This window comes from Capra hircus, chromosome 6 (genome assembly GCF_001704415.2).
Source record: "Capra hircus breed San Clemente chromosome 6, ASM170441v1, whole genome shotgun sequence".
Taxonomy (NCBI): Eukaryota; Metazoa; Chordata; class Mammalia; order Artiodactyla; family Bovidae; genus Capra; species Capra hircus.
The window spans coordinates 93,080,440-93,103,772 of record NC_030813.1 but is presented as its reverse complement, the minus strand read 5'-3'; the positions used below and the strand labels follow the sequence as shown (position 1 = coordinate 93,103,772).

Sequence of the window (23,333 nt, the reverse complement as noted above, 5' to 3'; positions counted from 1 at the left end):
GGGCAACTAAGCACAAGTAACTGAGGCTGCATCTATCAAGCAACATTTTTTGATTAGATATTCAATGTTATCATATTAGTAAGTTGCACATCATTGAAAAACTATTCTGTGGTATTTACTTTCAAGTAATTCATATTAATCTTCCCACAAACTTATTTCTCTTTCCATGTCTTTCCAATCTGCAGGTGAATGAACAAGGAGAAAGGGAAAAGTAGAAAAGAAAAAAAGCAATAAGGAAAAAAAAAAAAGAAAAACTTCAGAGAGCTATTAAAAGAAGGAAAAAATAAAAGGACAGAGAAAGAGGGAGGAAGGTGGAAGGTAGGGAAAAGGGAGCCTGAAAACAAACTACATTAAAAAGAAAAAGAATACAAATAAATCATGTCAAATAACATTCATCAAAGTACCAAAGATGAACAATTACCTCTTCATCCAGAGATTGAAAGAGTAAAACTACCATGAACGTCCAAGTGGGAAGAAAAAAGTTACAAAACTGCTCAAAAGCCTAATTATGATAATTATTCTTAAATTAAGCCTCATCTAAACTCCATGGGGTCACAAAGAGTTGCACATGATTACGCGCCTAAACAACAATCTCCTGCCTAGACTGGTGGCCAGAATTCTGGGAGCCAGGTAAGGGGAGAGTAGAGGGTGGGGAGGAGGGAAGAAGAGAGGGTGGGGAGGAGGGGAGGGTTTCTCAATATTCCATATACATATATTCACTTAATCTCCCTGTTTTCAAATTTTCTCAACTCCTGATCTCTCCCAGTAAGAGACCTTTGTTTTCACCTTTCCTGCCACCTACTAGCATGGGAAAGGGCAGTTACTCAGGGTCAGGAAATATGTAAAAATCTTCAATAGTTTTCAGCTAAACCTGTTTCAGAGGATTCTTGCTCCATCCCCACACACAGCATTAACACTCAGTCCCTGTGGTATCCAGAGCCAGATCCTAGCCTTTTTAAAAATCCTGACATTTATTTCTTTGGCTTTCTCCATTGCTGACTTAAGATTTGACATTTCCTATTCAGTTACCACTGTGGTATTCATTCAATCTTTACTTGGAAGCCTCAGAGCACATGTTATTTTCAAGTGTCCGTGTGATACTTTGGGAAAGAATATTAATATTATACTACAGGCCATAATGAAAGTCTCGATAAGTTTTTTTAAAGTAGAAACTAAAAAGGATACATTCTTCAACCATTAAGGCAGTTAAATTAGAAAATACCAAAAATCTAAGCAAGTCAAAAAAGGTTCCAAAAGTTTAAAATATTCTCCCAAATAAGAATAAAAAGTACTACGAAAATCATGACAAAAAAACTAAATATCAAACTTGTAATTAGAGGCAAATTTCACTCTTTCAGTATTAAAAAAAAACAAAATTCACAAATCTTATATAAAACTTAGAAAGTTAGAAAACGAACAACAAAGCAAATCTCAAGATAATAAAAAGAGCAAATTGATAATTTATAGATAGAAAAAAATAGCAATAAATTCTAAAAACTATACTAAAAAAAGTACTTTAAAAAACATTTGAGATAGCACTGGAAACTATATTCAATACACTGTGATAAACCATAATGGAAAGAATATGAAAAAGTGTATCAGTTCAGTTCAGTTCAGTCGCTCAGTCGTGTCTGACTCTTTGCAACCCCATGAATCACAGCACGCCAGGCCTCCCTGTCCATCACCATCTCCTGGAGTTCACTCAGACTCACATCCATTGAGTAAGTGATGCCATTCAGCCATCTCATCCTCGGTCGTCCCCTTCTCCTCCTGCCCACAATCCCTCCCAGCATCAGAGTCTTTTCCAATGAGTTAACTCTTCGCATGAGGTGGCCAAAGTACTGGAGTTTCAGCTTTAGCATCATTCCTTCCAAAGAAATCCCAGGGCTGATCTCCTTCAGAATGGACTGGTTGGATCTCCTTGCAGTCCAAGGGACTCTCAAGAGTCTTCTCCAACACCACAGTTCAAACGCATCAATTCTTCAGCACTCAGCCTTCTTCACAGTCCAACTCTCACATCCATACATGACTACTGGAAAAACCATAGCCTTGACTAGACGGGTCTTAGTTGGCAAAGTAATGTCTCTGCTTTTGAATATACTATCTAGGTTGGTCATAACTTTCCTTCCAAGGAGTAAGCATCTTTTAATTTCATGGCTGCAATCACCATCTGCAGTGATTTTGGAGCCCCAAAAAATAAAGTCTGACACTGTTTCCCCATCTATTACATGTATAATTCAATCACTTTGCTATACAGTAGAAATTAACACAGAAACCAACTATATTTCAATAAAATTAATTTTAAAAAATATAAGGAAGAATGTCTTATTCTTAGGTCATGAACATAAAAATATTTAGGGGTGAAGTATTATAATGCCTGCAACTTAATTTTAAGTGGTTCAGAAAGTATAAAAGAATATCTACTACTTTAAACAAACTATGTATACTAGTTGTTCTAAGCAAATATGACAAAAATTAGTGAATCGAGGTAATGAGTATATAGGTGTTTGTTATACTATAATTTCAACTTTCCATTCATTCAAAATTTTTCAAAATAAACTGAAGAAAAAGATGTGTAGATGTGGAGGGTATTTACAAACAAGAGCTTAACCTATTTCAAAGAAGAGCTTAAAAAACTTTATTAAGCAATAAATTCCAGGAAAATCTGTAATATTTCATTATTTTCTTACCTGAAATGTTATGAATGTAATTTACTTTCTCTTTACAGTTTTCTCTTCTGAAGAGATATGGAGCCCCCAATGCTCTAAGATAAAATGAAGATAAACCGTCAAGATTCCTGATTTTATGGTTTTTTAAAAAATACTGCAGTGAAAAGTCATTCTAAAAAGCTTGTATGTACATGGATACTTGAAAAGAATTACTTTGAAGTGAAAAATGAAAACGGCAAAAGGTGACTGAAATTATAGCAGGTCATCACGAAACATTCTTTTGAAAGCTGAACACTTTTTATAAAGCATGGGAAATCCCACGAAGTTACTGTCTAACACCAAAGCATTTAAAGTGGCCAAAACTCCAAAATGTAACCTGAAACTGAGTAGATTTTAGAGCACACTGCACTTGCCTGGAGAATCCCAGGGATGGGGGAGCCTGGTGGGCTGCCGTCTCTGGGGTCGCACAGAGTCGGACATGACTGAAGCGACTTAGCAGCAGCACCCTTTGAAAGGTCCATTGTGCGTTATATCACAAATCTACATTTTTATTCTGAAACTTCATCTAACTTTACTAATCCTGGAAGATTTCTAGGTTACACTTGATTTGAAAATCAAAGTCTAAAACAGATGAAAACTACAGTAATGATTTCCTCATATGTGAGATTCTACTGAACTGGTTTCAGACATAAAAGTCAGCTAGTTGCTACTTGAAAACATACACAGAAACATGGGTCAGACTTTACAGGCTCTTTCAGGCACAGACATAACAGGCCACAGGAGTCATAATTTACTACGGTATGAAATACCATGAGAGGTTAAATAACCAAATGAGCACATTCCACGCTTTCCATTAAACTACAGTTCATGTCCTTTCCTCTTGATAAATGCCCCTACTACAAGTCCTAATGCGCCATATTTTACGGCTCGAGAATTTTTTTCCTAGTGAAAAGTTCTATCTTTGATCTCCATCAGTTTCAGCAAATGAAACCTAACTACAACACTACCACATATGATTTTGAAATATGTGAAGAAGTCAATATTAACAAAAGTGAAGGAAGGAAGACAGAACATTTCAGTTTTTGACAAATATAAAGATATTATGTGTATCTTTAAAATGGGAAAGTCAATATTAACAGAAAATTAGGAAGAACTTTTACCTTATCATAAAGGACATGTTAAGAAAATCAACAATGGGACTGGCATACTGGAAAAGTAGGCTGGAGGCCAAGATTCTTAAATCAAACAAGCAATCTATCAGAGAAAAAACAAAACATATTTCTGACAGCCTCACAGCTAACATAAAATGGATTTGTGGTATATTATAAAATACTAACAGACACCCTTTGAAAATTACTTCAAAGTCTTTATTCTGGCAGGTCTAGGGTACAGTATCAGGACATATATAGTATCTGGACACTGTTTAGTTTTTCTGTGTAATGTCAAAATATACACCTGACTAAACATGCCCATAATGAATAGAGGACAACACTCTTAATTCTGACTCTCATTTTGTGAAACCTCAGGAATTAAAATTTTTACTTTCAGTATTACTGACAAGGATTGTTTGAAAAGTTTAAGTTCAATTTTTATAAATTATTTATTCACTACATATAATATATATTGACACTTTTGAACTGTGGTGTTGGAGAAGACTCTTGAGAGAGTCCCTTGGACTACAAGAAGATCAAACCAGTCAATCCTAAATAAAGTCAACCCTGAATACTCATTAGAAGGACTCAGGCTGAAGCTGAAGCTCCAATACTTTGGCCACCTGATCCAAAGGGCTGACTCAGAAAAGACCCTGATGCTGGGAAAGATTGAAGGCAGGAGGAGAAGGGGACAACCGAGGATGAGATGGCTGGATGGCATCACCAACTTGATGGACATGAGTTTGAGCGAGCTCCAGGAGTTGGTGATGGATAGGGAAGCCTGGTGTGCTGCAGTGCATGGGATCGCAGAGAGTACGATACAACTGAACGTCTTAGCACGCACAAAAAAAACTGTAAAAGATCATTCTTAGGTCACGAGTCTGTTGTTAAAAAACAGCCACAATTGGATTTGGTCCATGGGCCATATGTAGTTTGTGAACTCTGCTCTGGATAGCCTCCTTTTATCCAAAATGCAGTGGACCCCTAACGGATATGTAATGCTGTCAGTGCCCTTTCATCCATACGTTCATTCTAAAGCCAATCCTTGTATCACACAAAGGAACAACAACAAAAATAAACCTCTAGTATTTCCAACTATACAATGACATCACCTGTGGAAATCTCAGACTTTTAAGGAAGATATATTACTGTGCTTTGAAAACCTTTTTTCAAAGATTTTCTGTTAAAGTCTGTTACCTCTGATAATTATAATAATAAATATTTTTATGGAATAGTTATATTAGATACAATCACAGACAGATTTTTTATTCCCTTTTAAATCTTTATTGAGGTATACTTGATAACTTTATAGAAGCATATTTTGCATATTATTTACCATTTTTTAAATCATAATTCAATGACTTTTTAAATAATTTTTTCTACCAACACCATAAGTCTGTTTTCAGACTAACGATCTCTGAAGCACATTTACTGTTAATGCCTGTTTTCGCCAACCCCTTCGCCTCAGGCAACCACTAATCTTTTTGTCTTTACAGTTTCACCCCTTTTTTTGGACATCTCACATGAATGTGGTTTCTGCATCTGCTTTTTTTCACTGAGCATGTTTTTGATGTTCATCCACATCATGGTATGTATCCATAGTTTGTTCCTTCTTATTGCTAAACAGTATTCCAAGAGATACGCTACACACTCTTAAAGTGTCAATTTAACAAGTTTTGACATACATATACACTTATCTGGTAGCTCAGATGGTAAAGAATCTGCCCATAATGCAGGAAACCTGGGTTTCATTTCCAGGTTGGGAAAATCCCCTAGAGAAAAGAAAGGCTATCCACTCCAGTATTCTTACCTGGAGAATTTCATGGGCAGAGGAGACTGGCAGGCTACAGTCCATAGGGTCATAAAGAGTAGGACACAACTGAGCATCTAACACTTTCACACACTTCTGAAACCATCACTGGTCAGGATAACAGTCATGTCAATCATGTCCCCAATTCCTTGTGCTCCTTTGTCATCGCTCATTTCCACCCCATCCCAGCCACTTTGTCCCTAAAGCAACTTCCAGTCTGCCTTCTGTCACTACATATCACTTTGTATTGTCAGAATTATATATAAATGGAATCACACAGTATGTACTTTTGTATGCCCTTTGCCTTCAGCACAATATTTTAAACATTCACTCATGTTAGAGCATGTATAATGTTTCTTTTTATTAGTAAAGAAAATTCAATTGTATAGAATAACAAAGTTTGTTTATACATTTACCTGTTGATGGACATGTGACATGTTTCTGGGTTTTGGCTATTACAAATAAATCTGATATAAACATCTGTTTATAAATCTTTGCATAAGCATATGCTTTCATTTCTCCTGAGCAAATATCTAAATGTGAAGTGATGGGATCATATAGTAGGTAGATTAAACTTGTTAAACCACAGAACTGTTTGCCAAATGGGTTTCATCATTTACATCCCCACAGCAACATATGAGCATTCCAGCCACTCCATATCCTCACCAATGTTGGTATGATCAGTTTTTTAAATTTTAGACATTCTAGTAGATGTGCAATGGTACCTCACTGTTATTTTAATTTGTATTTCCATAATGACTAATAATGCTGAGCATATTTCAATGTTTGTCATTCATCTGCCATGTTTGTCATACTTTCATGAGGTATTTCAAATCTTCTGACTTTTAAAACTAGACTGTTTAATTGTTGAGTTTTAAGAGTTCTTTATATATTGTGGATTTATCACAGAGATGATTTGCAAATATTTTATCCCAATCTATGATTTATTTTTTCATTCTCTTAACAGCTTTTTAAAGAGAAAAAGGTTTTAATTTTTAAAAAGTATGAATTACCAATTTGTTATTTTTGTGGATCATGCTTTTGGTTTATAGCTAAGAAATTATTCCCTAACCCAACTTTTTCTTCTAGAAGTTTTATAATTTTAAACTTTATATTTAGATCTTTGATACATTTTGAGGTAATTAAGTATGGTATGAAGCATGGATCGAAGTTCATTTTATCTCATATAGATATCTAATTGTTCTAGTGCCGTATGTTGAAGAGTCTATTGCTTTGCCATTGAAAATGCTTCTGCACATTATTTTAAATCAGTTGTCCATGTGTTTTATCCTTTTTTTTCTTCTGACTCTATTCCACTGATTGTTTTGTTTCTTGACACCAATATCACATTGTCTAAATTACTGTAGCTTTATAAAACTTGAAGTCAGATAGATCTCCAACTTTGTTCTTTGCCAAGGCTATTTTGACTCATCTAGATCCTTTGTATTTCTACATGAATTTTAGAGTCAAGTCAATTCTACAAAAAACTTTAATGGGATTTTGATCCATACAGTCTATACATTACTTTAGGGACAACTGACATCTTTACAATATTAAGTTTACTGATCCACGAAGATGGTTCACCTTATCATTTACTTAGATCTATTTAATTTCTCTTGACTATGTTTTGAAGTTTCCAGTGTATGGAGTTTTATCTTTTGTCAGATTTATCCCTAAGTATTTCATATTTAACATTACTTTGGCATTCCTTAGTTTTAAATTTTAATTTCCAAATGTTCATTGCTGTTATATAGAAGCAAACTGATTTCCGTATATTAACCTTGTATTCTGAAACTTACTTAACTCACTTCCTTGTTCTAGTAGCTGAATCATGTCATCTTGTGAAAAATGACAGTTTTATTCCTCCTTTCTAATTAGGATGTCTCTTTTTTCTGCCTGAATACACTACCTAGAATCCTTAGGTTAACGATGAAAAGAACTGGTGAGAGTGGATATCCGTATCTTGGTCCTGATCTGAGGAGGAAAGCATTCAGCCTTTCATTACTATGTATGATATCAGCTGTTGATTTTTCTACATCTGTTCTACATCTGTTCTACCAGGTTGAAGACATTAACTTGCATTCCTAGTTTGCTGAGACTTTTTAATCAGGAAGGAGTGTTCAATTCTGTCAAATGTTTTCTCTGTAGCTACAGAGATGATCACATGACTTGATTTTTAGTTAGCTGAAATCAATCCTGAATAATCATTGGAAGGACTGATCCTACAGCTGAAGTGCCAATACTTTGGCCACCTGACTGATGCAAAGAGCTGACTCACTGGAAAAGACCCTGATGCTGGGAAAGATTGAGGGCAAGGGGACAAGGGGATGACAGAGGATGAGATGGCTGGATGGCATCACGGACTCAATGAGTTTGAGCAAATTCAGAGAGAGAGTGAAGGACAAGGAAAGCCTGGCATGCTGCAGTTCATGGGGTCACAAAGAATTGGACAGGACTTAGCGACTGAACAACAAACAGATGTGGTAAATTATAGTGATTGTTTAGTGTTAAACTAACCTGTATTCCTAAGATAAGCCCTAAGTGATCATGATATGTTATTCTTTTACACACCGCTAGATTCTATTTGCTAAAGTTTAGCTTATAATTTTAATATTTACATTTATGAATGATGCTGGACTGTCATTTCCTTTGCCTGGTTTTGGTATCAAGATAATGCTGACTGCTTTAGGTGTGTGGGGGGGCGGAGGGGTGTAGTTAAAGTCCCTATTACTCCATCTTAGCCAGGAGTGCGTGCATGTGTTTGTGCACTGTCACTCAGTCCTATGTGACTCTTTGCAACCCCAGAGACTGTAGCCTGCCAGGCTCCTCTGTCCAGGGGATCCTCCAGGCAAGAACACTGGAGTGGGTTGCCATGCCCTCCTCCAGGGGATCTTCCCAACCCAGGGATCAAACCCATGTCTCTTACGTCTCCTATACTGGCAGGCAGATTCTTTACCATGAGCACCACCTGGGAAGCCTAGAATTTTTTTTTTAATAGTTATTAGGTCATTAACTCATCCACTCCTTCCTAATCTAGAAAGTACATACCAACAACATCATGTTATATATAGGGAAAATAGAGAAAGGGGGAAAACTGAGGCTCACAAAGTTCTATCAGTTCTAACCCAGAACTAAGATTCTTTAAACATCCTACTCTACTATACTATTTTAGTAGTACTCAAAAAGATTCTATTTAAGCACAGATTAATTTATTTTTCATTTAAAAAAAAAGTATTATATCTCTAAAAAACCCAGGTAAGTCTGGTCTGAAGCCTATGTCTCAATCACTATGATATTTGTTAAAAAGAATGAATGACATGCCATGGTTTATTATACACTGAGTCAGGATATATACATAAATTATTAACTATTCAATATACTGAAAACATTACTTAAGAAAAAGACAAAACTAGGAACAAAGAGTCTTATAAAGATACTTTACAGACCCAAAAAGTCCAACCAAAAGAGTAACAATAGCTGATAGATACCATTCCAAAGTTTTTAATCTTCCAAACCATACTATGAAATAGATATTACTATATAAATTTTACAGATGAGGAAGTTTGAGATACAACAACATTCAGAAACTTGTTTAGAAGGGGCAATATAGGAGTAAGGGGTTAAAGAGATATAAACTACTATGTATAAAATAAGCTACAAGGATATATTGTACACCATGGGAAATATAGACAATATTTTATAAAAATATAAATGGAGTATAACCTCTAAAATATGTGAGTCACTATATTAGACACTTGTAACAAATAATATTGTATATCAACCACACTTCAATTTAAAAAACTTTAAAAACAGAAAAGAAATTTGTCCAAAACCTGCCATCCTTTAAGTAACAGAATAGGTAGTCAAGCCTACGTCTCCACAGCTCCAGAATATAATCTTAAAACTCGTATTTGGTTTTCTGCTTGTGTTTCATATTACAATGTTGTCATCCCTGAAAAAGAAGATGCACAGCCAAGGGCCTTTCGGGAACAAGAAAATTCCAACATCAGATTCCAGTAGAGCTAGTGCCAAATGAATTAGAGCTAAGCTTTGATGATAAGGGAAGTGATAAGGGGGTTCCCAATCCCTGACTGGAATAAACTTGTTTTGCCCCCTTTCTGCACCAAGTTTTCCTTCCGTAAAATTAGCGAAGGGCCCTTTATATATTTCTGATGATCTGCAATATGCTCAGCTCATGAGCTTGGACTTCTAGCTGTTGGCTTTAATGTAGAATTGCTCTCAGGAGTAGCATGGGAGAAGGAATAAGAGCTCTTCAAGTAATTCCAGTTATGAGGCAAGATGGTGTAAGGCTAAAGGGCCTGGACTCTTGAGACTCCTGAGGTTCAAACACCTAGTATGCCTCATACTAGCTGTGAGACATTAGAAAAATTACTTAAATCTCTTTGGGCCTTTATCCCTGCATCTAAAAAACAGAGATGGTAATTCACTTCTCATAGGGTTCGGATTAAAAGAACATATGAAAAGTGTTTAGAATAGTGCCTGGCACTTGGTTAACATTGTGTAAATTTGGTTAACAATATTATTATAGTTATTGCATAGGAAAAAAATTACATACATTAAATAGGTATGTTAGAAATTCTGTAGTATTAAAAAATACTAGCAAAAACTATATGTTTTAAAACACAGTCCTCTACAAATCTGACTTATCTATATTAATGTCTCAAAAATGATTTTGGAAATTAATTTCCAGCATCTTCTGTAAGTGGGCAGTTTTTAAAACATAAGAAGGGATAATCAGAAACAATTTATTAAAATCTAATTACTCAATTCCCTTAAGGTAGTATTAAATATTTACTACAGACTCAGCATTCTGCAATATCCTATAAGGTACATATAAGATCTAGACCCAACTCCCAAAATGCTTAAAATATTAGAGAACAAAAACAACACAGAAATGACAAATAAGGCAAAGCACAAGAAAATGTCGGAGAGTGGCATGTAACTCTAGAAAAGGACTTCTACAGCACCATTAAAATGTATGAATTCAACCCACAAAAAAAGTATGTACGTATTTAGTGCCACTCCTAATGCCAGTGACAAGGACAAGCTCAAAGGACTGGTATGTCATAAATTATTAATGAATCACTTCAATAAAAAAGAAAGGGGTTACTGAATAATATTCACTATGACTTACTGTTGCTATTTTGGTCTCCAGAAAGTTCTCCCTTTCTTCATCTACCTTAATTTCAAGTCCAGTTTTAAATAATTCAAGCATTTTGGGGATGTCCCGGCCAACAGAATCTGGTTAGAAAAACAAGAAATCCAAAGTTATCACTATATCTAAACAAGTAGCAAAAATTACTAAATAAGAGAAACACCCAATCCAAGTTAAGATATAAAAAATGATCTGTGGCAAACAGACTTTAGGGTGACCTACATCGTGGTGTTCATGTCCTTGTGTGACACCCTCCCACTGAGCGTGGATGAGACCTGCAACATGCTTCTAGGCAAGAGACATGATGACTATGCATAACTGATTACATGACATAAAAATGCAATGCTTATCTTAAAGGAGTCTCTCTCCCTACTGGCTTTGAAGAAGCAAGATACAATGTTGTCAGGACGCATATGGAGAGAGCCATGAGCCAAGAAACTGAGACCCTCAGTCCAGAAACCTGCAAGGAACTGGATTCTGCCAAAAAGCCATATGAACCTGGAAGCGAACCTTCCTCAGTCAAGTCTCAGACAAAACCATGGCTCCAGCTGATACCCCGATTGGAGCTCTGAGACACTGAAGCAGAACACATAGCTTAGCTGTACACACATTCCTGATATACAGAAGCTGAGACAGTAAATGTGCATTGTTTTAAGGCACTGAATCTGTGATATTATTGTTCCACAGTAATAAACAATAAATAAGTGTATACAATGATGATGCTTATCAAACTTTAGACACACTGATGGCAAATTAAAACCTATAGAATGACACATGATAAAAGCTGAAACAGGGGAGTCTTGAAATCTTTGAAGAACACTTTACTTACCTTTACATGAAATTCATCTGACCTGCCTTACCATAAGGAAGGAACTAGAAAAGCAGCAAGAGCTAGCAGTAGAAATAATATCTCACTGAGTGATACAATCTGGAGGCAGCTCATTACTACACCAATGGTTACAGAAGCTGGCATGAAGAAAGAGATAAAAATTGAAACTTTACTGGATTCTAATGCCACTTTGTTCTCCATTAGGGTAGAGAAAAAGATGCAGTTGAATAAACAAAGGAGAAAAAAGGAATCAAGGTAAAAACCAAGAATTTTCAAAGGATCATGCAGGAGACTCCAAACATACATTATACCCTCCTAACCTTTAATCATCAACATTTTAACTCAAATTTAACATATAAAAATATATATATGTATTTTTTTAGTTTTACCTTAAACTTTTTAAAATTCATTTTTTATTGAAGTAACAGTTGAATTATAGCACTGTGTTAATTACTGCTATACAGCCAAGTGATCCAGTTATATATATATATACACACAGTATTTTTCACATTTTTTTCCATTATGGTTTATCACACTATATACTAGGACCTTGCTGCTTATCCAGTTTATATATATTAATGTACGTATGTGGAATCTATAAAAATGGTACAGATGAACTTACCTGCAAAGCAGAAATAGAGACACAGACATAAAGAACAAATGTATGGGCACCAAGGAGGGAAGGGGGATGGGGTGGGATGAACTGGGAGATTGAGATTGATGTTTATATATACACTACTATGTATAAAATAGACAACTAATGAGAACCTACTGTTTAGCATACATAGGTAACTCTACTCTATGCTCTGTGGTGACCTAGCTAAGAATGAAATCCAAAACAGAGGAGTTATACGTTAAAAAAAAAAAATTACCTGCTGACTGACCTGAATCTATACCTACAATCCTGCTTTCCTCCCTGTCATATGGATGAACTGTCTGCATTCTTATGAAGGCCAACGCTCTTCATCCAAGCACTGGATCCCATACCTCCTCACCGATACAGTGACACCACCCATCCCTCTCTCTACACTGTCAGCTTCTCCTGCTTTCCTGGATCAACAGCAGCAGCTGACAAACTTGCTATAAAATGTTTCATCTTAAAACAAAATACTGCCTTTCAATAACCATCTAATACTTTCTGAAGAACGCTAAGTTTTCCAAAAAAGTTGCCCATCCTTTCTGTCTTGGCTTCCTTTCCTTCCATCTTCTCTTCGACCTACCTCCATCAAGTTACATCCCTAATACTCCACTGAGAATAACCCTGTGTTCCTCTGACTTGACCCGTCAACAGTAGTTCACAGAATATGTCTCCCCTCTTCCTATTGTATCACGACTTGTACTCTGAAACTCTATTCTCACTGGCTATTCATTCCATTCCTGTTGGCTGAGCTACCCTTATTTGGCCGATTTCTAAAAGGTGGACTATCGGAGGGTTCAGTCACATGACCTCTCTTTTTCTACCCATAGACACCCTTTAAGTGATCTCTTTAAACATTTAAAACATACTGCTTTAAACATTTACCCACTGATAACTGCCAAATTCATATTTCTGGCCACAAGTTCTCTAATAATCTCCAATCATCTACTTAGTATCTCCACCGAAATGTAGGTAGGTAATTAATATGGAGTACAACGTGAAAAATATTTGCTGAAGGAATGAACAAATTAACGACTTCATAATTTTGAGTCTGATATCACAGTGCTATTGTAATGATAATGAAGCGGGAAAGGACAGGGCTTAAGAAGGAAGAGTTCCGTATTAAAACATACTGAAGTGAAGGTGTTGATGGAATGCTGAATATGTAGAAATAAGAAACTGGAAAAAAGTGACAGACCAGAGATAATAATGCATTAATATATTTGAGTTTTTTAAACCAGTTCCATCCTAAAACAATCACAAATAAAACCTCCTTCCTTTGAACTTAACATATTTTTTTCCTCTCTCTCTCCCTTTTTTATCAAAACATGTTGATGTGAATTTGCATTTCCCTAATAACCAACATTACTGGTTGGAGAATGAGCTGGTTGGATGGCATCATCGACTCAATGTACCTGAGTATGGGCAAACTGGGAGACAGAGAAGGACAGGGAAGCCTGGTGTACTGCAGTCCATGGGGTAGCAAAGAGATTTCTCGCATTTCTTTCAGTTTGATTTCTGACTTAACTGTTATGACCAGAAACCACACTCTGTATGATTGCAAGCCTTTCAAATTTATTAAGACTTGTGTTAAAACCCAGCAAATGGTCTAACCTGAATGTTCCACATACTCTTGAAAAGTGTACACCAAACACTTATTGAGTGAGGTATTATATAGCTAGCAATAAGGTCAAGTTGGTTGACAGTACTGTTCAAATCTTTTATGTACTTTCTGATTTTCTATATATATGTTCTATCAGTTATTAAGAGAAGAATATTAAAATCTCCAACTGTACTTGTTTAGCTTATTTCTCTTTTCACTTCTGTCAGTTTGTGCTTCATGTATTTTGTGGCTCTCTCTGTAGCTGAGCGTGTCCTTTTATTGTTACAGAATATCCATCCTTTTCTCTAGTAAACTCCTTGTCTTAAAAGTTCATTTTGTCTGGTATTAAAATAGCCAACCCAGTTCTCTAATGGTTAAATATTTTCATGGTATATTTTTACTCTTCATTTTCCTTTCAGCTTCTTTGTGTGAATGAATAAGAAGTGTGTCTCCTGTAGACAGAATATAATTTTTTCATCATCTTATAATTTCTGCCTCTTGGTTGAAGTGTTTATTCAATTTCCAATTAACCTGACTAATGACATGGCTGGATTTAGGTCTCTGTTTTGATACACATCTTCTATTTGTCTCATCTCATTTGTTTCTCTGTTCTATACTGCTTTCGTTTTCAACAAAAAAATTTAGTATATCATTTTTATTCCTTTATTTAGTTTTAAGCTGTATCTCTTTTTGTGTATGTTTTTACTTGTTCTAGAGATTACAATGTGCACATTTATTTATCACAGCCTACTTCATCTTAACACTTACTTCCAGAAAACAATAGATTTGTGCCCACCTCCATCCTTCCTATCTCATTTCATTACGATGTTATTGTCATGTCCAAACCTGCTTTATCTCCTCTGTATCTATCTTTAAAATCATACCGGACTACTCAAGGAGGAAATTAGGGACTCATTCAAAACTCTTCTTTCTCCCTCACCTTTCACACCTAATCAATAAGCCCTGTTAATTTCACCTCCTCAATATCCCACAACAGCCTTCCTCGTCTCGTCACTGTCACTGCTCAGATTCTGCCCTTATTCCTCTTCCCCCTAGCCTGCTGCATTCGCCACCTCACTGGTCTCTGTTCTTAAAGTTTCATTATCTTCATATCACTACCCTATCACTTACAAAGCTCCCATATAGAGTCATTCTAACAAGCAAATCATATTTCATTCTTCTGAGCAATAGATTTCAACGGCACCTACCTTCACAGAGGATAAAATCTAATCTCCGTAGTACGGCACACAAAGTCCTCCATGATCTGGCCCACTGCTTATCACTGCTAACCCCACTGACCTATCTGATAGCACGTTATGTAACTAACGATAGAAAGCTAGTTATAATTTTCTGAACACAACTGGCTGACTCACACTTTTGTGCATTACAACAGACCATTTCTCCCACCTGGAATGTTCTCCCCATGAATGTCAAGAAAGAAAATGCCTATATATGGTTAAAGTCTCAACTTCACTGCTACCTTCTTTATATAATCTGATTCTACAAAGTGTTCCTTATTCCTCTAAGCACTTTGTACATTTTCCACTAGTACACTTCCTGCATCTTAGAGCAGCAGTTTGTTACTCTCTCACCCGTCAATTTTCATCTCCTTAAAGATGGGAACTATCTGTTCATCTTTTAATCTTCAGCATTAATTGTACTGCCTGGCACACAGTAGACACCCAATAAATATACACTGATTCAATAAATGAGTTATAAAGGTAGAAATGATATATGAAGCCATGAAAAAGAATGAGTTCTAAAATAATTAGGAAAAAATCTTTTGAAAAAAGAATAAAGTAATTATGGAACATGCATAGCTACTTTAGGAATTATGGAGAGTCAACAGTAACTGAGGGTCATATGCATCATGTACTTAGCCTATGCTGAGCTCCTGCACATTATAATAAAAACACCATGGAGACATGTTATCATGAAAACTCATTTTGGAGATGAAAAACAAAGGCACAAAAGTGTTCAAAATTTTTTTCAAAGTCATAGTGAGAGACAAAGCCAAGACAGAAGGAGGTCTATGTCTAGCCACTCTTTAATTCTGCTTTTCAATATAGCCCAAGGTTAAATCTTTCCCACTATTTTTAGGGCTTTTAGATCATGTAGTTATAGCCTCCCCTTTCTCTATTTTCTTTTTTCTCTGTGCTTTTACATTTGTCTACTTTTCTCCTCTTTCTTTTCCTTTCTCTTCTCCTAATTCTATTTAATTTTTGTAATGAACATAACCTATACTAACATATAGGCATTTCATACTAATGTACCTTCTCTCTTCTTCATCAGGGAATACGACAGGGATAAAGAAAGTAGAATGTAAGAAGGCAGGGAAGACAAAGGAGGAGTAGTTAGGGGAAAAAAAGTGTTAAGATTGTACAGTGTAAAAATCAGTATCAAGAAAAAGAGAAAATTAAAAACAGCCCTTTAAATCTGACAAAGAACGAACAGCGATTAGTAGTGAGAGTAACATCTGAGCTGAGTTATGAGAGAAAAGTATGTAAGGAAGACTAACAATTGGAAAGGAAATGGAGAGAGCCAACCACTAAAGAGACCTGCCTGAGAAACTTGGTGTGAGACAGCAGAAAGAAGTAAGACCACTGCTATAAAGGACAGTGGAAACAAATAAAGGTTTTGAGGTTATGTGCTTTGTTTTGGTTTATTTCTTCAACTAGAGAAATCTGAGTTAATTAAATTAAAAATAAATGTTTAGTAAGTCAGCTTGTCTAGTGCAGAAAACAAAACTATTCACTCTGTACCAGTATGGACTTTCTCTTGTTCATAGCCATCACATTCAAGGCTTGACACATATGATATGTTTGTTGAGTACCTACTATGTGCCAGGTGCTATTCTAGGTCATGAGACTATACTAGTGGACAAAACCAAAAATGCCCTTATGCTAATGGAAGAAATTGAGCACACACCCACAAATTAAAAATGGAAGATACCAAGATTGATAAGCCTTAAAAGAAAGAAGGTAAAAACACGATAATGAGAAATCTAGTGGTAATGGGAAGTGGAGATTAATATTTAAATAGGATGGTCACAGAAGGTCTCTCCATCTAAGTGATACTTGAATACGAATGTGAGCCAGACAAATTAGTAAAAAGCATTACAGACAGATAGGACAATGAATCCAAAGACCGGAGAAGGGAGAAAACTTGGTGTGTATGAGTAACAGCAAGGAAGCAACTATGGCTGGAGTAAGGGAAATAAAGAAGATCAATAGAACCGGTTGTAATATATCACTAATTCATCTATAGCAGTAATAATCATACCTAATCATCACTGGAATCTTTCACACATAAATAGTTTTTAGATTATTAGTACATGAGAGAGGGAAATTTACAAAAATTTCTAATTGTTACCCTGCAAAAATTCCATTTGCTTTATCATTTTTCTTCATATGACCAAAGAATTCTAATTATTTCAATAATGCAAGCAATACTGTTAAGTACAGCATGTTAATCTAGGAGCTAAAAATAACTGACATTAGATTTCAATCATTTTATATCCATTACTCTCAAATACAATACAAAAGCAACTTCCTGACAGAAAGCAGTGTCCTACTTAGTAGATGTGAATACTCTATAGACAAGCCTGCTGGAATATCCTTTTGACAAGACTCCAACTGCAACACTGATGTTCAGTTCTAAGAGCTACGTGTTAAGAGGAACACACAGTAATGGGTCCAATTTTCTAATCATGTCCCTTACCTGCCAACAACTTAGCATGCTTTATAAGTCAAGATATTTTCATACTAGTATTTTCTGTTTAGTAAATGTTAGTAAGATTAGGAATAAAGAAAAGTTTAAAAATATCAATAAAATGTACATCTATGTTAGATATGAAAAAATGTTAGAGGTTACATTGTGGCAGGGAACTGGGGGTAAGCTAGTGGACAAGGAAAATGAAACCCAATTTCTTCCAAAGAAATTTTAAAAAGCAAGTTTTAAATGTCTTTTTTTTAATGAGATAAAAAGGAAATACTAAGAAAATATGCCAAATGTGCATTGGAAAAAATAGAGAACTTGCTTATAGTTATGTAAGCAATTAAAATAAAACAAAACTGCAGCATTAAATATGCTGCAAAATGTGCACATTCAGTCCAGCCAAGTTAGTTACACCCACTCCCATTACAAAGACAAAATGTAAGACAAAATGGGGAACTAATGAGCTCAGCTGCAGGGGCCTGTTTGTTTGTTTTTTAATTCCATCCATTTGCTCAAAACGTAATTCCTACTTTACCCTTATGTGTACCCAGCGTCTTTTGTTGGATGTAAGGGGAATCAAATGTTCCTAAACAAGAATCTGAATAAGCTCTAAAAATGCATAAAACGAGCTTCATTTGTTCTAATGCACATCTGGTGTACTCTGTTTTAACATTTTTGACAGGTTAATCATTTGTCTTCATGTTTAAAGAACAAAAATGTTTTGCCAGTGCTGTTGAACAGATCGTGTGCGGCTGAGAAGAAAAAGTTGGGGAAGGTGAAAGGTCTGTCTGTTTTGCCAAGATGCTCCGGTAAGCAAATGGAGGTGGGGGACATACCTAGGTAACTTGACCACAGTATACAGAAGCTATGATTCATTATGAAAGCAGAAATAAAGTAAAGCCCACTAATAAAAATAAACATTTTCAGGGGAAACTTTTCTTATTTGTAATAAAGAAATGTTCTTAGAAAACCTTTCAGACTAAAACTAATTATCCCAAATTTTGTGATGACAATGGCAATTAAAAAACCTCAACACTAAAGAAAACTGAGACCAAAAGTTATTCAGAGAATGGATAAAGTTAGCAAAGGTGACAAAATTAATTTCCGTGAAAAACCAGTTAACCGTGCAAAGCAATAAGCGAGCTGAATACAGATATACTCGGTATTCAGTTTCACTTTTAATTGACTATCTTTAGTATTATTTGGCTTTATTGAGCTTGAATTCAATTAGGAAAAAAATTAAGAAAATTATCTTCAAATTCAACTGCAATTCTGGTTTAATTTTTAAAATAATGTTCAATTTCAGGTCTTACTTAGGAAAGAATGTAGTGTGATTCCATGAAAACAAACACTACTATAATGGAAATTCCTAATAACAAGTACCAAACCTCCGTCCAGTATCTCACAAGGATGTGTTATTCAACGCAGGCTATTAAAAATAAACGAAACTCCAATATAACAAAAGAACTGAAGAGTCCATTTGAATTTGCTTACAGTACAGAACATGGTTTATAACTCAGATGAGCACTCGTGGCTATCATGTATGAAGAATTTTAGCAGGATTTTTTTAGCTCAACTAGAGTTAAAATTTTAAGATCTACTAAAATTTTAAAATATCTGCTCTTTTACCTTATAAAATTTTATTTGAAAAAACATCTATCTACAGCAGATATTCAGCACCACCTAAAAGAAACTATGTCTGCTAGTGAATGTACTCTTTCCTCCCAAACCTACTCCCCATTTGCATTAATGATATCAACTTATTAGGAGAGATCCCTAGACTTAAAAATTTCAGCATCATGTGACTCTTTCCCTTCTCTCTCTTAACATGTCCATTCCTAACTACATAGTGCAAAGTCCTATTATCCTTGACATCTGTCCTCTTTACTCGAGACTCATTATGAAGACTTTTTGTTTTGTTTTGTTTTTCATTATGAAGACTTTAAGCCTCACCTTTATTAATCTCTGGCAACTGCATCTGAACTGGTCTCCTTGCCTCTACTTTTGATTTCATGCCAGTACATTTTACAAACTCTTGCTAGATTAAAGCTCTAAAGAATCCCCCAACTTAAAAAAACTAAGAGAGTCCTGCTGAATACAGAATCGAGGTCCAAATTTATGAGGATCTTATTCAAGATTCTGCTCAATACAGCATCAATCTACCTTTCTAACATATTCTTTTTCATTTCAAAGTAGGGGTACCATTCACTACCGCCAGAGAAAACTAATTGATATTTCTTCAATGTAGTCTGTAAATTCTGACTTACTTAAGTGTCTATGATTAACAGATTCTACTTAAAATATCCCTCTTAGTCTGCTCATCAAATTATTCAATGTGCAGTTTAAACGTCACCCCTTTAGGATGCCTTCTCTGATTTCCCCATATATGTATAAATTCCTCCTCTACTGAACACCTACTGTATCTTGTGAATTTATCATATAATACTTCATACTTTAACACAAGGCTATTTATGCAGCACCCATATTTTCTTACTAAATTTCGTAAGGGGCAAATATTCACAAGGGGATAGTTGCTCAGGGGAAATAACTGCAGAACCATACACAGTAAGCCAGCATATACAGATGACGAGTGCTAACATAAACGAGCATACATGTTATTTTGATAAAGAGACATAAGATAGTATGATGATAATATACCTAGTGGGTAATGTGTTTCACTAATTTAAAACAAGAATATGGCCTAAATTTAAAGATCTGGTATTATAAAGCAACTAGGTTTTCAAATTACATTAAATCACCAATATTAATGCCAAAGGAAAAAAATTCTACACGTTCTTATGTAACACAAAACTGAAATATCAAAGCATATTATTTATTCTACACATATATTAGCAATTTCATTTTCCAATTAAACATATATATTAAAAAGTTGTTGATAGAGTACTGAAGTAGTAAAAGAACTCTCCCTTACTTCGATTAAACTTAGGAAATCTTGTTTTCAGTTTCTTCCTTAATGGATTAAGCTCGGGCATTATTTCTGGAACAGCTACATAAAAATCTGCTTGAATTTCATCATCCAAAATCTGGAAATCAAGAGGGAAAAGATAACCTCAGATTACATAAAAAGCTTTATTTTTCTAAAAGCTAGGTCTAATGTAGTAATAATTTTTATAATTTAGAAAATACATATTAAGCACAATTCCTTTCTTCAAACACAAGGATCGTATGAACATATTTACCAATTATGAAAATCTTCAGAAGCAAAACATTTTCTAATGTTTGCTTTTAAAAAATAGCCACATCCATTATAAACAAACATTTAATAGGTTTAATTCTTCCATGGGGTTATGTTAGTCAAAAGTGTTGATTACTTATGTTGGTTCTACAAGTTTTGTATGTCCATCAAAACTGAAAAAAAAATGCTGAAATTTTTGCAAGATCACATATAAAATCAATAACCACTAGCTGCCAAATCATTAGCAACCATATCGCTTTCCTAAATTTGGAGCATCAAGACAACTGAATCTAAAATCAGTTTCACGAAGAACTAAAACTAAAATTCCTTTTGCCTCCAAAGAATAAAAGAGGAGTGGGATGGTCAAAGACAAGTTTACTTATAATTTATTATGCACAGTCTAATTCCATTCTAAGAGCAAAGAGAATAATTTCAATTTTTAGAAGACATTTTAAATTAATTCAGGCAGGTACCCAGAATAATTACTTTACTTCTACAGTATACTCCATTTAAAAATTTAGCTGATTTAAAATAGAAGCAACTTTTTAGAGTAATACTGCCTGGGCAACACTTATCTTACCAATGATTCTCTTTGCATAAAATGTTACCAAAATATGTCATTCAAAGCCTTAGTTTGGGGTTACACATTAAACTATAAAAACTTGAACTCTAGTAAAATTAAGCATGATTCTGGAATTTTATTTTCCTGTTACTATTTTTCCTTTCTACAAATTTTTTAATCCCTAAATGGCATACTATGCTCCCCTGAACAATAATAGAAAGAAAGATCGCACGAAGTTGTCTCCAACTCTTGCGATCTCATGGACTGTAGCCTGCCAGGCTCCTCTGTGCATGGGATTCTCCAGGAAAGAATACTGGAGTGAGTTGTCATTTCTTTCTCCGGGGGAACTTCCCAACCCAGGAATTTAACTCAGGTTTCCTACATTATAGGCAGATGCTTTACCGACTGAGCTATGTAGGAAGCCCTGAATAATAATTTACATAAAAAGAATCCTTGGCATGTGACAAGTATTCTTAGAATACTTGTAATGTGCTAAGTATTCTTCGAATACTTGTAACGTGCTAAACACGTTACATGGTTTAGCTCAGCAAGTGTACACAACAACCCTACAAGGCAAGTACTAATACTGACCACACATTCTAGACAAGGAAGTTGAGGGCCCGGGGAGAACAAATCAGTCTGCACTTTTACGTGGCAGACCCAGAACCAAACAGAGGCAGTTTGGCTCCAAAATCAGGGCTCTCATCACTACAAACATGAAAGCACAGCCAATTTTGAAACATCAAAGAACTATATGTGAAATTTCCACTCCAAGATTTTCTAATCCTGATTCTAAAACATTTTCCTTTGGATTAAATTATGTCTGAAAGCTATGCTCCAGTTAGCCTTTAAGATCATATCATAAAATATCACAAAACTCTATAGATGGAAATCACAATTTAGAGACAAGTAAAAATGAAACAACTTTAAAATCCCTCAGAACCAAGCATACTTGTGACATTTCACATGTATTAAAATTAAAGCAAAATGTACTTAAAGCAATTCAGTTCAGTCACTCAGTCATGTCTGACTCTTTGCAAACCCATGGACTGCAGCACTCCAGGCTTCCCTGTCCATCACCAAATCCCAGAGCATACTCAAACTCATGTCCATTGAGTCAGTGATACCATCCAACCATCTCATCCTCTGTTGTCCCCTCCTCCTCCTGTCTTCAATCTTTCCCAGCATCAGGGTCTTTTCAAATCAGTCAGTTCTTCCCATGAGGTGGCCAAAGTATTGGAGTTTCAGCTTTAGCATAACTCCTTCCAATGAATACTCAGGACTGATTTCCTTTAGGACTAACCGGTTTGTTCTTGCAGCCCAAGGGACTCTCAAGAGTCTTCACCAACACCACAGTTCAAAAGCATCAATTCTTTGGCACTCAGCTTTCTTTATAGTCCAACTCTCACATCCATACATGACTACTGGAAAAACCATAGCTTTGACTAGGCGGACCTTTATAGGCAAAGTAATGTCTCTGCTTTTTAGTATGCTATCTAGGTTGGTGATAGCTTTTCTTCCGAGGAGCAAGCATCTTTTAATTTCATGGTTGCAGTCACCATCTGCAGTGATTCTGGAGCCCAGGAAAATAAAGTCTCTCACTGTTTCCATTGTTTCTCCATCTATTTGCCATAAAGTGATGGGATCAGATGTCATGATCTTAGTTTTCTGAATGTTGAGTTTTTAGCCAACTTTTTTACTCTCCTCTTTCACTTTCATCAAGAGGCTCTTCATTTCTTCTTCACTTTCTGCCATAAGGGTGGTGTTATCTGCATACCTGAGGTTATTGATATTTCTCCCGACAATCTTGATTCCAGCTCATGCTTCAACCATCCCAGCATTTCACATGATGTACTCTGCATATAAGTTAAATAAGCAGGGTGACAATATACAGGCTTGATGTACTCCTTTCCCTATTTGGAACCAGTCTGTTCCATGTCCTTTTCTAACTGTTGCTTCTTGACCTACATTCTAGAACTAACA

General features: G+C 35.4%; 1 protein-coding gene across 2 annotated transcripts in view; it reads right to left on the bottom strand.

The window, feature by feature from the left end:
• Window positions 1-23,333, bottom strand: part of MRPL1 (mitochondrial ribosomal protein L1) — a 70,882-nt gene that overhangs the window by 21,937 nt on the left and 25,612 nt on the right. Inside the window, exons 6-8 of one of the 2 annotated variants that reach the window (XM_018049624.1) lie at window positions 20,525-20,636; window positions 10,786-10,892; window positions 2,691-2,764 (exon numbers count right to left, since the gene is read on the bottom strand). In XM_018049624.1, coding sequence (XP_017905113.1) covers window positions 2,723-2,764; window positions 10,786-10,892; window positions 20,525-20,636 — 261 coding nt within the window. In that variant the 3' untranslated portion in view covers window positions 2,691-2,722. The remainder of the gene's footprint in view (window positions 1-2,690; window positions 2,765-10,785; window positions 10,893-20,524; window positions 20,637-23,333) is intronic. The other variant, XM_005681806.3, reaches the window with a different exon arrangement.